Here is a 16,141-nt window from a genome sequence, read left to right as displayed (position 1 = left end):
CCTGTAACTGGAACTTCTTTTTCTAGTTAGATAGCTCAACGAAACCTTTCCAGGGCATTTAACTTAATGGGTTTTTTGCCATCCCATTTGTCAGCTATGTGCATAAAGACTAGGGACTAGGCCAGATTTTATGGGGTGAGTGGCGGAGATGTTATTAGGACAAGAGATTCATTAGTACCCTATTATTAGCATTCTATTAATTAGTAGTGCTTACTAGGCACCAAATCCCATTGAAATCAGTGGGAATTAATTCTGAGTAGGATTGCACTGTTAATCAATGATGAAACCCAGAGAACTTCTATACTTGTCTCTATCATTGGGTGGAATTCCATTACATATCCACAAATTCAGGTTGCTCAGTTAAAGTTCATTTGGTGTTCTTGCATGACAAATAATAATAATAATAATAATAATAATAATAATAATAATAATAATAATAATAATAAGTACCCCGCCCACCTGGCTGGATTTCCCCAGCCACTCTGGGTGGCTTCCAACAAAAATCAAATACAAAAATATCACACATTAAAAGCTTCCCTAAACAGGGCTGCCTTCAGATGTCCTCTAAATGTCTGGTAGTTGTCTATCTCTTTGACATCTGAAGGGAGGGAGTTCCACAGGGCGGGCACCACTACCGAGAAGGCCCTCTGCCTAGTTCCCTGTAGCTTTGCTTCTCGCAGTGAGGGAACCGCCAGACAAATGGGTTTTCCCTTAAAAGGATTTTTTGAGAGAAGGAATGTGATGCAGAAAAAACGTAGGTTAGCAATTGCTTAACCTCCATGGAAACAAATTAGAGCGAATGCTCAATAAATAGCTGGCACCATCTAACCTCCCCACAAACTATGCATATATACCGATCAGATTGAATGCTCAGCAAACATCAGAATGATGAATGCTCATCTGAAAGCAACTCCAGATCTTCAAAAGCTTTTTAAAAGAAGAGCTGTTATTTACCAGGGCTCACGCTAGTAGGCAGTGTAGCATTAATCCAAACTTTACAAGCCATAAATGGCTTGAAGATTGCTGCAGTAACTTAAGAAACTTGAAGAAAGGAATTTCAGAAGAGCTGCTGGGAATTAAGATTCATAGCATATAGCCAGGGAACCGCATGTTGAATGAAAAGCTAAACCAGTTAACTTGATTGATGAAAGACCTCTCAGATGATGGTGCTCAATGCTGTGGGAGCATTGCCAGACCCCAATCCGGCTAGATTCCCCAGGATCCTCAATTAGGAAACAGGGAATGCAGAAGGAAAACTTGAGAATGTGGGAAGGAGGAAGGCAATGGTTTTTGAAATATACCTGAAGTTGTTATTATGCAGAACTCAGGAAACTAATTAGGAAGGCGAGTAAGCCTCAGAGATCTCAGGCAGAAGAATGAGAGGATTGCATTAATATAGTTTCCCTAATATATGCATTTTAATCCATGTTTATTTGCTGGAGAACTGCCTCACAAAATAAGAAGAAGTTGCCAATTTCAAATTGCAGCTGCGTTTCAGTTCACAGACTGGTTCATGAAGTGCAAATTAGGTATTATTATTATTATGAAACAGGCACTGCTGCTACTGGCAGAGGAGGCAGGGCCAGCTGGGCACTCTTGGGAGCATTGCCTCTTTGGCTTCCACTGTCTGAGGCGGCTGCTTCACCTTGCCTCATGAATGGGCCAGCCCTGGTGGCTGCAGGCACATAAGAGACAACCTGACCCTGAGTGAGAGAGGACTTGAACAGATCAGCAGAGGAAAAGTCTGTAATGAGAGGCGGGTGGGTGCTGGGATTGTGAATATGTATGAGACTAGCTTTACACTAACCTTGAGATGTTATTTGGTCTTTGCAAGGAAAGCTGCTGCCCTTTGACTGGCTCTAAGCATTTACTGTCTGACACTGAGGTTTTAGCTGCTTCTGCACAGTCTCCAAGATGCCAGGATAATTAAGCCAGGGATGTAATCTTGGCAGCATGGAAACAATGCGCAGCCCTCCTAACTAGCCCCCCAAATATTGCCTTCATCTACTTTTCTCCTCTGCAAGCTGAGATCTCTTCATGTTTTCCAAGGGTGCAACAACAAACTTAAGTGCAAACAGTTTGTGCTGGCTCAACACCCAGTTTGGTGATTGCACATCCATTGGGTTGGGGCTGCTGCAATCCACTTTTGGTATTTGCTCTGGGCCAGTATGGACCATATTTGAAAAGTCTGATCCTGTGCTGGAGCACAGCCACACTCTCCACTCCCCATATGGAGACAGCCAATCTGTTTGTGCCCTGTGCGCATAGGACTTTACACATTTGGACTGCCCACATGGTACACTAGCTCTATATGGTTAGAGCAGATCTCGTGAATGCCTGTGCCCATGCTGTACCAGAGAGAGCAAAGGTAGATTACTTGGAAAGCACCTAATCATTAAGAGAAATTGGTTTATTCCAACCTTTGACCATTGAACTGTTCCTATTCTGTATTTTGCACAGGTCTATTTACAAAGGATTTATGGGTAGCTAAGATTCACGGCACAGTGCGTTTTTAACATGTTTTCTTTTTCTTTTTTACTCCTACATTCTTGTTTGTTTCCTAACTTTTTCCTCTCTATTTCTGTAGCGGTTGTTTTCCAGTCCATTCTTGTACACTGATTATTCCTGATGGCTTGTATTTCCACTAGCAAATGGCAAGCACGACTTGTGAAAAGTCCATCCAACACTCTGAAACTGATCATGAAAAAACAATGAACAGAATTATGAAACAGCAGAGGGGAAATCCTTCAGCTATGTGCTCATTTCTTCTCTCTCTCTCTCTCCCCACCGCCATGATACTTTCCTTTTGCTTCTTTTGTCTCCTCTTCTGCATCTTTCCTTACCAAGGCAGGTCTGTCCATCAGGTCCCAATATTGTTCCTAAAGAGCATGCGCAGTCTCCAGTGTCCAAGCAAGAGCCCCGGCAATCTATCATGTCACAGATGTCGTAGAAATCTGCAGAATTACAAAGGTGGATCGTTAAGGATACAGGAGTAACTACCTTCCATGTTCACAGTTACATTAATAGGGTGCAAGTGAAGGGCTGGACTAGATGCAACAGTGCTAAGCTTGCATGTCTGAATCAGGCACTATACCAGTAGATATTTGAAGATGGCTACCTTACCTCCTCTGTGTCTCTTCTTCTCCAGGCTAAGCATACCCAACTCCCCTCAACCTTTCCTCATAAGGCTTCATTTACAGATCCTTTATCAACTTGGTCACCCTCCTTTGCTCACGTTCCAGCTTGTCAATATCCTTCTTAAATTGTGGTGGAAACAATTTTGTAACACACGTTGAAAAGAATATTTCTGATGATATATTCTGATTATTCTGGGTTGCGTTGTTTTGTTTTCAGAAGGGATGATTCCTCAACATCAGTTGAAGCAGTTGGATTTGAAAAGCTCATCCAGCTGAAATTCTCTGACTGATATGGCTATTAAAAACACTGGTGCCCAAATACTGATCCTCCCTGAGCCATAGTGTCTGTATTGATTTGATTCTAGTACTGGCAAAACCCTTAATCTGTGCAACCTCAGTTTGATAAGATTTTGAGCATGAAAGGAGAAAATCAATACATTTGTCTTCAGGAAAACATTTTCCAAGGTGAGGCATTTTTAAAGGTGACATACAGTTTGCATCTTTCGCATTCCTGATTTGCAGGAATCCCACATAGCTGCAACGTTTATTTGCAATAGAAATCCAGTTGTCAGTGCCTTGGGATTATTTAACAACTCACAGATTTTATGATTGGAGGCAATGGCTGAGGCCATGTTGTATGGCCTTGTGCATTGAATAAATCAAACTGACATGATCACTGTATCAAAGCCAGTCTGTGTGTATTCCACTTTCAAGGTAAGAGCTAGAACAGAAGGCTGAATTTGTCATCAATGCAATAAAAATGATTTTTAAAAAATCTGGGAGGAAAGGAGTATATTATTCAGCTTTTAAGAAAATCAACTCCTTTCTTTTAAAATGTCAGTTTAATTCAGTCAGTAGTACAAGAAATGTGTTCAGTAATAACATCTGTCAATTGAGAGCAGTAATTCAGATTAGAAAATAGGCCAGTATTTAAAAAGTTACTTTAGGTGCTCTCAAACCAGGGATGAGAAATCTATTGCCCTCTGACTGTTGTGAGACTCTTAACTCTAACCAGTTCCAGCCAGCATAGTCAATGACCAGGAATGATGGGAATTGTAGTCCAGCAACATCCTAAGGAATTCAGGACAGGATATGTGTGATCCCTTACCATCCAAATTGTAAACTCACAAACCCGGTGAGGTAGATTTCACTGAGAGCAAGGAAAATAACACAAGGTCACTTAGTGAGATTCGTGGTTGGGCATCAATTTGAACCTAAGTCTTCTCCACTTTAAGGGCAAATTGATAGCATGTTGGAGATCCATGATCAGATTTCATAGGAACAGACATCTTCCCAAAACACATAGCAGATTTATGTCTCAAATGTGCATCAACTTATACACTTACAAAAAGAGCCAAAACAACAGAGTTGTATAAAACACACAAGACAGCTAAAAGCAAGCAAACTATCTCATGAAGTAATCCAGCAATGCAAAAGCTTTCCTTAAAATGAAGGTCTTGGCCACACCTCCAGAAGTTCACAAGGTGATGAAGCCCGCTGCCCTTCTCTAGGAAAGAGTTCCATCAAGAGGATACCACTTCAGAAAGGCCTCTCCAGCCCCACCATAAAAAATGAGGCCTCCTCAGCTGATTGCAATGCACAAGGGGGAATTGTTTTCCAGAAGAAATAAATTACTAAAATAGATTTCTCAGTGATAAACTATAAATACCAATGAATAACACAACAGGAAGCTATTAACTAGATTGTCTGGGGATGCAGAGATTAACTGGAAATCCAGCTTTAAATTACTTGAGGAAGGAGGGGGAGCTTTGTTCTATATGTCTTTATATATGAATGAACACAGCTTTATATGAGAAGTCCCCACGGTGAACTCAACAACTGAATGAAGGGATTTTTCATGCAAGACAACACAGGTACCGTAGAACTTCATTTACGGTAAGTTGTAGGCCATATATTATATGCCCAAGGGGAACCCCTCTTTACAACTAAAGAAGTTTGGTGTGTCACTTACGCCCACAGTAGGCATGGAAGCAGACACTGGGCTTGGTTAACTGGTAGACATAATAGCCTCCTGGGCAGGCCTTGACCTCAACCGTTGTGTTCCACATGCAGCAGTTTCCATTGAAGGTTGCACAGGCCTGCCTCTGGACAATGCCGTCTGACTCCTGAGGGTGGCTACCATTTAGCCATATTGGAGCATGGGTACCACAGTGGTTTTCCGGGATGCAGAAGGTGGGCATGGCATCGCCAGCCATCCCAGTGAAGCGGTACCATTCCCCGTCAACATGGCTGTCACATTCGGGCTGGTCGTGAGAGCCATTGAAGTGGTGTTCAGTGTTCCTCCAAGGTTCATTCAGACTGATATAGGCAGAGCAAGGATCAAGAGCTGCAACAAGGAAAGAAGAGAGAGCCCCATGGCGATCAAAAGAACAACAGTATACATGCCAGGAATATTTGGGGAAAGACTTGTGAAACAAAGATTAGCAAAAGACAAATAATCTGTCACCTAAGGCAGAGAGGGCCAAATTCTGTATTTTGGAGTGCATTCTATCCTCCACAAAACAACTCAGACCCAGGACTGACCTTTGATTCAGAATCACAAACTGTCCTCAACCTTATTGTATAGCTGATGCCCACAAAGCAGGAAGACCTTCTTCGTTGCACAGCCTCCCATTTACAAGTTAACACCCATTAAATTACACATTGCAAACAATTCCATAAAAAGAGATGCAATCATCTCTCCCCTTATATACCCAGCCAATCGCTGTGCTCTGCAGGAGAACCTCCTGCAGATAACATCTCATCAGGAGGTCCATTCTGTACCATGTAGGAATCGGGCCTTTATCATGAGAGCACCTCCCCTTCGAAACTCCCTCCTGTTAAACATCTCTTGTCCTTTTGATGCCTGCTGAAGGTCTCTCTTTTTCAACAAGCCTTTTGTTCCAGTCTGTGTCTGTGTTGCAATTGGTTATATATATATATAATTACTGCAATTGTTTTTGTAGGGTTTTGTTGTTGTTAAATCATTTCAAGATACTTTAATGTCACACATTTTCCCCTCCCCTTCCTTAGCAAACCATTAAAACCAACATCATTGATCTTGGTTAAAATTTAGTAGGGGCTCTGATCTCACATACTGGATCTAGCCATTAGATTTATTTCCCATTTAAGGAGTGGGACACCCCACCAAACACCTTTTTAAATTCCCTCCAATGGTCTGCTCTTGGGTTGATGTAGTTTCTGGCTCTGCTTGGGGAGAGGGCGTTGAGAAGCAATGAAGGAATCTAGAACCCTGCAGATTTGCGGCTATTGCCAGCACACACCCCTGCTGAAATCCCACCCCCTGTGAAGCACCCATGACGGTGGAAAGTTCCTAGGGATAAATCCCAGCAGTGGACCTGCTTTTCCAATGGCACCTGAGATGGTTTTCCAGGGACCATAGTATTTCATCCTAAACGTTTTAATCAAATAATACCTTTGGGTACCAAAGGCTACTCTTGTGACCTGGGACTATTTTATAGCAAAGCAATATTATCCCCTACCCCACCAGCCACAATATTTTAAATATAAAACTAAAGGGGGCTTTATAGTGCTGGCCCACAATGCTGTTAAATTGCACTTAGAAATTGTCTTGCAATGTCTCTGCCTCATCATGGGAGGCTGTTTTCTCTGTCACCTTTCCTTGCCCTGGCATATACTGTACATTGGGCCCTTCCTCTTCATTCTCTGGCTTGCCTCCTGCCAGTAAGAAGAGATTAAAATAGGTTTTCAAGCTTCTGTTTCTTTGTGTCTGTGCTTTCTGCTAGGCAGAATGGTGCTCTCCTTGACAATGGTTCATGAGAGTGGCTTTGATCTCCCCAGTTCAGAGCAGAACACTTGACTCACGCTGCCATCGGGCGCAATGATTTGCAATTCTCCCCACCTTGCAAACCAATTTTCTACATACTTTCCATTCCCTAGTATTTAAAAGTCTTCATAGACCTTAATGACCAGCCCTAGTCCTTGATGTTAATGACTTAGAGTTTGATACACACACACACACACACACACACACACAGCAAAAATGATATTCAAAACATGACAAAATATATACAAAACAAAAAAATGCAATGAAAACTGCAATAGCTAAAACAGAATACAGCAGCACCAATCCTTTTATAGCCAAGGAAAGGTCTTGCATATAGGAATGCTTTCAGCTAGCGGTGGAAAGAATATAATGTGGTGACTTGGTGGGTCTCAGTAGGCATCGAAGCCTAGTGGGTGTGGATGCCACCACAGAAAAGGACCTCCTGTGTGTTCCAAGCAACCTCCTTCTCCCTCAAACCCTTCCTTCTTCATAAATGCACCACAGTTCTGTATCAGGTAAAGCTGATGAACTACCTTCAAGGGCGGGTTCTTTCCATGCCCTCCATCTCTGCTTGTATCTCCTGTTGCAATAAAGTTCTCCTAACTGGATGATGGTGAGATATCTCATTTAAGCACCATCTGTTTATTGATCATACACAAGTGCTGTTGCCTGCAGTGGGAGCTTTGTGTATGTACAAAGGGCATCTGAGTCAACCTGTTCCTAAGAAGCGGGATTTCATAGAGATTTAAGCTGGAAGCCGCCAGAGAGAAGAATGTAATAAAAATATTCATTTCACTTTTCACCAGGCCTGTATTTAATCTTCCCCCAGCAGCTTTTGCAGTGAAAGTTTGCAGCTTAAATCTTTGCATATATTTAACACCTGATTAAGCACCAGTTAACCTTGACTGGTCAGGTCCACCATTAAAGCAGGATTTATGCTAATATTTTTCTGACTAAGGCAAATCCATTACTTTTCACTATCCTCACTCTAAAAAAAGGTAATTGTTCTGACTAGGCACACAGCAAAACTTAACAAACTGAGTTTTCCTACCTTGTGATGCTTTATTTCCCACTGGGCTTCTCCTGCTACTGTTGCATTATTTAACCCAAATTTTAGTAATTCTGCAATGTCTGTAGCACCATTTGAAAATAAGAATATGCATTTTAACCTAATGAGAAAACAACTTGGACACAGACAAACTGTGATTGCTGACTGTTTATTCTTGCTTCACTTGCCTGTGATTATAGATATTGCAGTGGTTGCAATTCACACTCATAAGAATTAATGGACACGTTATGCAAGATAATCCACAATAGATCTCCTGGCTTTAAAAAAAATCCACCTTGAAATGCAGCTCTGTGGATGTATTTCTCTGTGTCTGTGCTTATGACATTTTCTTAATCAAAGTCAACATACACACAAACACACCATCCACAGATGTTCTTGCTCCATGGTGGGAAAATACACAAAGCAATCATACAGCCAACATTGCACGATGCTTTGAATATTAGGCTCTGAGTGGATCCAAGTATGGAGCGTTGGTATCTGTTTGAATTTTACCATCTACCACTGGAATTTCTCAACATCACTACCACAATTGAAGTCATGCCTCAGAACCCAAATTAAGAATTTGGTGTCCCATGCATACCTGTGATTCAAAGTCCACCACTGAGAAGATTCTGTCTTAGTGGTGAATGGGAGCATGATAATCTCTTCTACAGATGCCGAGAAAGTGGGTGACATCCAAGGATGTTGGCCAACTTGAATAATTTGCTGGCTCAGTGAAACTGTTCTTCTCTATCCTTAAGCCCCAAATTACCAAGATCAGATTTGTGAGGGGGTGGCACAGGGATGTAGGGGGAGGAGAGGAAGGAGAAGCCCTCAAAGCTTTATGACAACGCTGTGATTGTTTAGATTTGGAGGGGGAGAGGTATTTTGATTTCTCGAAAAGAATGACCGCTCCCCACATCAAATGGGGGGCACCTTTGGCGTGGTTGTGCACAGCCCCCCCGGATCCCAGTGCGGCTCCCAGTAGTATGGGCTGGCTGCGCCCTCTCTAGGCTGGATACCTGGAGGTCAATTGCCCAATCCCACCTGGGGAGGCGTTGCCAGGAGATCGGCAATGGAAGGGGAGGGACCGCCCTGCCTATACAACAGAAGGTGAATCGTATTTCATTTTCTTTCTCATAAGAAGAAGAAGAGGAGTTTGGATTTGATATCCCGCTTTATCACTACCCTAAGGAGTCTCAAAGTGGCTAACATTCTCCTTTCCCTTTCTCCCCCACAACAAACACTCTGTGAGGTGAGCGAGGCTGAGAGACTTCAAAGAAGTGTGACTAGCCCAAGGTCACCCAGCAGCTGCATGTGGAGGAGCAGAGACACGAACCCGATTCACCAGATTACGAGTCTACTGCTCTTAACCACTACACCACACTGGCTCCCAGAATACATTTCATCTTAGGACTTTTGTAGACCTTTGGGAAAGGTGTAGGATATGGTTGGTTCTCCCTTGCATGAAACAGAGAAGCAACTTAGAATCCAAGGCAGTAACTATCTCATTTTTAACCCACCCTTCAGACAGGGTACATCAAATATAAAAACCAAACTACAATATAATCATTCTGATCAAAAGCATGTAAAGTCAACCAGTATAGCCTCAAAAAGAAAGAAAGAAAGAAAGAAAGAAATCTAGGATTTACCATAGGTTTAGGTGCCTGTGAGATTTACAGGGCAAACATAATATCTGGGAGAAGGCTCACATTTTCCCACCGGTAAGAAATTCAGGGCATAGAGTGTTAGAGGAAATGAAAGACCCTTTTGCAATTGAAATGTAATGCTAACTCTGGACTATGTTCACTACAGCTCAGTTTGGCTGGGAAAAGACCCAAAAGGAGGGCAAAGTCACTGCAAGAAGACTGACTGCCAAAGTGTCTAATAAATGGCTTTGCGTCTACTTACCCACTGTGTTCTCCTGCAAGGGCTGTGCTTTAGCATGGAGGTACAAGGACAAAATGAGAAACAGGAACATCCCCCTCTGACTAAGGCCACGTGCTCTGTCAAAATAATCCCTTTTAAGAACACAACGTAGGTTCACCTGTATTCTCTCTCTCTCTCTCTCTCTCTCTCTCTCTCTCTCTCTCTCTCTCTCTCTCTCTCTCTCTCTCTGACAAACCAAATGGGTTCTGGAGTCCTGAAGCAAGCTCACATTAAGAGAGAGTCTGTTAAGGGTACTGGAGGTTTTATCAGAGGAAGAGGCTGTAAGGAATGCAGAGCCCAACTTCAGCCTTGACCTGCCCCATAGCAGCTTTGCCTTTCAGAGACAAAGAGGGTTATTTCCCCCACACGCAGATGCATTCATTTTGTTTCCAAGCCCATCCTCTGATTGTTTTCTTGTACAAGTGCCCTAAAGTGACACACCTGCTATCTTATCTGGAAAGACCACGGAGGAAGGGAGACCCAGGCATCCTGTGGAGATGTGGGAAGAAAGAAAGATGGCTCCTAGCTATTATCTCCGTCTTATTATTTTTTTCTGTTTCCTGTCATGAGGAAAGGACAACCAGAGAGTCTTAATCAGAGGAAATAGGAGAGCAAGAGACAATGAGACTTCAACCCGCCCCCCGAAATAGAGCAAAACATACCTTCAGACCATACCCTGAGACCAACTTACCACTGAGGGAGGCTAGCTGGATGCCATACCAAGGTCCCATGCCCACCTTCAGGGCTGAACAGCTGGGAGAGGCACCCACACTTTCACAGATGAAAGGAGAGACACTCTTGGGCCCTTGTTGACACAGCTGTGTTTTCTGAGCCTCTACACTTCCAGCTATTAACTCAGTGCTGTGTATTCTTCTCCATTTGCTCTTATAAATTTCTGAAGCAGGGGTAGCAGGTGTTCATAAACAGCACAATAGGGGTGCATTGTTGTTGTTTAATTGAAAGATTGTTTCATTTTTTTTTTTACCTCAAAATGAATTTTTGGCTGGACATATTATATATCTAGCAGCAGCAAATGAAGCATCTTCAGCAACGTTTACTTGTTCAGCCACACTGGGGAAAGACCAGTCTGCCTATTTTATGGAGTACACTAAGGGCAAATCAAAATGTTACTCATGGCTCTCATTCTAATGTCTTCTCCATTTAGCAAAAGGGGTGTGAGAAGGAGGGTCAAAGTTCCTACGGCACAACCATTAGAAAGTGTCCTTGGTCTCTAATGATTGCGCAGTAAGAACTTCAGCGTTCAGCTCCCAAAACATAAAACTCCCATTGCAAGGGCACCCGTACAGCCAGCCTACGGAAGTTATGTGTTGTTGGAGGCTGATATATTCTTCGTTTTAGGATCAAATAAAAAAAAAATGACAACTTTCAGCTGAATTTTTGATCTGAAGCACGCACACACATAAAATGTTATTTCTCTTCACTGCCTGCCTCAGCTCATGCTTGATGGCTGGTATTATTCATTTTGACTAGTTGTATCTCTGTAGTAACTACAGGGTAGTTGATCAATGAGAAACCCTTAGAATAAGAGGGGTCAGCAGCCTCTCATTTGCCCAATCTCGAAGACAAAAATTGTGCAAAAACGTTGCCCTCCATCACCCGCTGATGGTGAGATTCAATCACTTGCTTCAGAATAAGCACATATGTACTTCTGTCGAGAGCTCTTCTATCATGTCTCCTTGCAACTGGCCAGTGCCGCAAACTGTCCTTGGGTCCATTTTATTCATTTGTATCCTGTTGGTTCAAGATAGGCAACAACACATTAAAACATACATAAAACAGAACATTAAAAACAACCAGTGTTTCACAGTGCCTCTCTACCAGAGACGCACAACCATTTTCTGGCATCCATCTTAATTGTCCTGATTTGCTGCATCTACACAGCCAATTGAAGGAACTTTGCCAGCCTCGTTTTCACTATCCCGTTTTGCATAAACAACGTGAAGTTTTCGCTTTCTGTAATCTTTCACATTGGTTCAGGAGAGGGAAATGAGAGAAACAGCACTTTGCTGCAGCTCTATTCAGACCACCAAAAACCAGCCACATGTGGCAAGGCCTTGCCGACAGTCAACTGAAGGTTGCATATTCCAGATAAGTTTGGACATGCTTCTAAGATTGATTGCTGGGGGTCAAGGTGCTAGGAAGACCTTATTTTGGTAAACAAGTTCCACCGGGAATTTATGATCTCATATTCTATCCAGGCAAAAGTTAAAAATATACATGAATAAAACCACCTGCTTGTAACTGAAACACTACTAAAACCAAAGCAGAAAATGGATAAAATAAGGGAAACCATTAGCAGATAAGCTGTGGAATTGGGAAATAAAACTCAACTCTCTTAACAATCTCACCTCAGTGCCCGATCCTTATACTTTACTATGGAGGTTGTGGATATATTCATACCCTCCAACATTTCTCTGATGAAAATAGGGACGTCCCATTTCATAATGGTAATTTTACTATTTATACCCCACACATCTTACTGGGTTGCCCCAGCCATTCTTGGCAGCTTCCGACATATAAAAATAATAATAAAACATTAAACATTTAAAAGCATTAAAAACAGTTGTTGTTGTTTTTAAAAAACTTCCCTATACAGGATTGCCTTCAGATGGCTCAGAGGTAGGATACCTCCCTCCAACATTTCTCCAATGAAAATAGGGGCGTCCTAAGGAAAAGTGGGACATTCCGGGATCAAATCAGAAACCAGGATGGCTTCTCCAAATCAGGGACATCCCTGGAAAATAGGGACACTTGGAGGGTCTGGATACATCACAGTTTTACCTCTAACATTTTAGCCTTTAACTTTCTGTGGTTTTCTAGAAGTGGGTTGTTGTTGTTGTTGTTCAGTCGTTCAGTCGTGTCCGACTCTTCGTGACCCCATGGACCAGAGCACGCCAGGCACGCCTATCCTCCACTGCCTCCCGCAGTTTGGCCAAACTCATGCCAGTCGCTTCGAGAACATTGTCTAGAAGTGGGTAGGGTGTTTTAAATGTATCCCCCCCATCAATTGGTTTTAATGCCGTTTGATTGTTTGTTTGTTTGGTTGATTGGTTGGTTGATTGCTTTGAGCTGCCTTGGGCAAGATAAAGTGATTGGTATTATTTATGAAATAATACTAATATTATGGGATGTACCCATCAGTAGGCTGCCCACACAGAGGCAAAAGGAGTGATGAAGAAAGGGAGGTATGCAGGTCAAAGTAGTGCAGCCTACCAACAAGGCTTTTTTTCAGCTGGAACTCACCAGAACTCAGTTCCAGCACACCTCAGGTGGGCGCCATTGCCATTATAAGAGAACAAGGCAGGCATTCATTATCAGTTCTGGCACCTCTTTTTCTAGAGAAATAGCACTGCCTATCAAGCACAATAGGAGTCACCAATAGAGAGGAGGCTGCATATATAATTTCTTTTCAGATGGCTGTACCTGGGAAAGGAGAAGGGCTTCCTTGGTATTTATTGAAAGGTTGCTTTTTGTCACAACCACAGAGCAAAGATGGAAAGGTGGACAGGAAGCTATAATTGCAACACAGCTTTAAACATCCTGAAATGGAATATTCGCCTGAATATTAATCATTCACAAATGTATTAGATCGATGCCACATAGTAATAAAAAATCCTGGAATCAGGTATTGTCAGATTACAGCCATGAAATGAAACATCTTGCTGATTCTAATTGTAGGCAAGCAGCCAAGTCGGGGGGAAAGATTGTGTCCATACCTCTCTGCAAGTAATCTCACCAAAGGCATAGTTCTCACTGAGGTGGAAATCTGTGTTTCGGCTGGAACACTTAACAGGAAATGGTTCTCATGTAACAGATTGCTATTACATACATAAATGCATATAATAAATATGTCAGTTTGAGACCGCAGTCAAGGTTCTCACATGCTGGCTCATGCTTCACAGTGCTAGGAAACTGGAAGCCAAGTCCTTAGCAGTGGTCCATGATTGGTAATGTGCAATTTCATAAATTGGGCTTGCCTCCACCTTCGTCGCACACCCACAGATTTCCTTGGCCTTTTAAGCCCAAATCCCAATGGAGAGGATGGATGCCTGGGACCAAGTGAAGACACCTCTCACTATCCTGGTCTTGTATTGCATTATGAAGCACTTGAGCCTTACTGTAATGCTAAAGGAATCCTCCTGTGAGCTGCTGGTTTGTCGCTTATACCTCTAGCCGGCATGATAAGTTGCACACTGGGAGATGGGGGTCTCCTTAGATGTAACAGTGGCCATTTTTCCTAGCATTATTGTGCTTGATGGTGCAAACTGTAACATAAGGGGGAGTGCCTGCGTTTGCACAACTGTTGCACAATTGCCTTGTAGGGGAGTCATGCCGCACCTCAACTATCTGGCTATTGCTGCCCTGCAACCTTTCCATATGAAAGCCCCTGGATGGGAGAGAATTCTGGAGGACCCAAGGAAGTACTAAAATGTGGGTCTGAGACAGCACACTCTGCACTTCTCAGCCAGATCCCTCTCAGTTTACTAAGAGTAGCACCAGCTTCTGCCTCTCTGGCTCTCCCTGGAATCAGAGCAGTCTGTGCCTCTCTAGGCACATGGGTGATTACCAGAATCCTAAAGTTTGGCATTAATGTCACACCCCAGCAGCCAAATTATATAACATTTTATTGAGAACAAAAAAGGAAGAGGACAAATGGGCAAAACAGACTGAAAATAAAAGGAGCTGACCAATACTGACCTAGTTAGTTACAAACCTGTGTCTGGTCTCCTCATGAGTAACACAGCAAAGGTGGTCAGTTGCAGGTTTTTCTGATGGTCAGTGAAGATGGATCCTATGATGGAATGTAACGGGCAAAAGGCAGCCCAATTTTTAAGGACTTCCTCACCAACAATGTATTGAGTGACAACTGGTGGTTTTAAATATCAAAGCGCAAGTCACATTTGGCCAGGTAGTACAGGGGTAGGCAACCTAAGGTCCGGGGGCTGGATGCGGCCCAATCAGACAGTCCAGGAATCAGTGTGTTTTTACATGAGTAGACTGTGTCCTTTTATTTAAAATGCATCTCTGGGTTATTTGTGGGGCATAGGAATTTGTTCACCCCCCCCCCCCAAAAAAATAGTCCGGCCCACCGCATGGTCTGAGGGACCGTCCCACAGCTGAAAAAGGTTGCTGACCTCTGAGGTAGTATGATACTTGCTAAGAGTTGCAGAGACTGTAGACACCCTCTGAGGTAGGTGAAGATGGTTTTCACTGATGTAAAACCCCACTGCATTTTTATTCATTTTCCTGCTTGACAGAACCCATCCTGGGTTTGTAGATTTAGGAATTGGGGCTGGAAATAGTTGCCTGGGCACTCTGGCAAAATGGAGGGGAAGAAAGTAAGGCTTTTCTTCACAAAAACAATGAAAAATGCCAAAGCAACTTTTGAAAAGAATTCACCTGCTTCACAGATTCTAAAAGAGTCAACAACAAAAGGTGTATCTTGGTAATGTGGAGGTAGGTCATGTACTGGTTTTGAGCAGGTTTTGGCTGCTTATTCATTTATTTTTCAGTGCATTAGTGGGCCAGTGCGTTTTCCTTCCTCTAAAAGACAGGGAAGATAAAGTTAAACAATTGAACTCGCAAATCTTAGCTCACACATCCTTTCTGTCACAGAGAGGTGTTGAGAGTGTGTAATTTGAAGCAAAGATGTGTTATGGTGGAAGACAGTGCTTAATCTTATTGCTTCCTTGTTTATCCCCCTAAAGCATCTCAGGTTCCTAAACAACTCCAGATGTCTAGCACGGTGGAAATCTCAACAGTGTAGGCAATAAACGAATGTTTTTCACTTGTTTTGAATTCGGCATTGCAACATGACGGGCAAGGGTTTTCCTGACATCCAAACTTATTGTAGTTATTTGCAGGCAGATTGGTATGGTGGGAGACACTTACTTGACCTCTTGGCCATTGAGTTGGCTGGTCGTACCTGGGAGGAGCAAGGCACCATCGAGGTCAGTGTGGTGCAAATGCATCAGCCAATCTGGTGCTCCTTCTGCACCAGCCACCACCCTCCTTCCCTCTCCTGGTAAGCAGCAGCAACTCACCTGTCAGGACGTCAGGTAAGCACCTACACCCTACCACACCATCTGCTAATGACCGTAGAGCTGTACAGAAGCCTCCTCCGAGATCAGCAGGCATAAGGAAGGTGCAAGTTGATGGAACAAGTCCCCGCTTCCACTGTTAGTGGGTGGGGAACTT

The 16,141-nt window shown here is 43.0% G+C and overlaps 1 protein-coding gene across 1 annotated transcript in view; it reads right to left on the bottom strand.

Annotated features, from left to right (window-relative positions):
• The window catches only part of OIT3 (oncoprotein induced transcript 3), a 31,655-nt gene extending 21,412 nt beyond the window's left edge, over positions 1–10,243 (bottom strand). The window contains exons 1-3 of the mRNA XM_033149125.1: positions 9,905–10,243; positions 5,110–5,484; positions 2,844–2,954 (exon numbers count right to left, since the gene is read on the bottom strand). Of these exons, the coding sequence (XP_033005016.1) occupies positions 2,844–2,954; positions 5,110–5,484; positions 9,905–9,974 (556 nt within the window). The 5' untranslated portion in view covers positions 9,975–10,243. The remainder of the gene's footprint in view (positions 1–2,843; positions 2,955–5,109; positions 5,485–9,904) is intronic.
• Positions 10,244–16,141: the final 5,898 nt, after the last annotated feature.

Source organism: Lacerta agilis, chromosome 5 (genome assembly GCF_009819535.1).
Source record: "Lacerta agilis isolate rLacAgi1 chromosome 5, rLacAgi1.pri, whole genome shotgun sequence".
NCBI classification, from domain to species: Eukaryota; Metazoa; Chordata; class Lepidosauria; order Squamata; family Lacertidae; genus Lacerta; species Lacerta agilis.
This window is presented reverse-complemented; position numbering and strand designations above follow the sequence as displayed.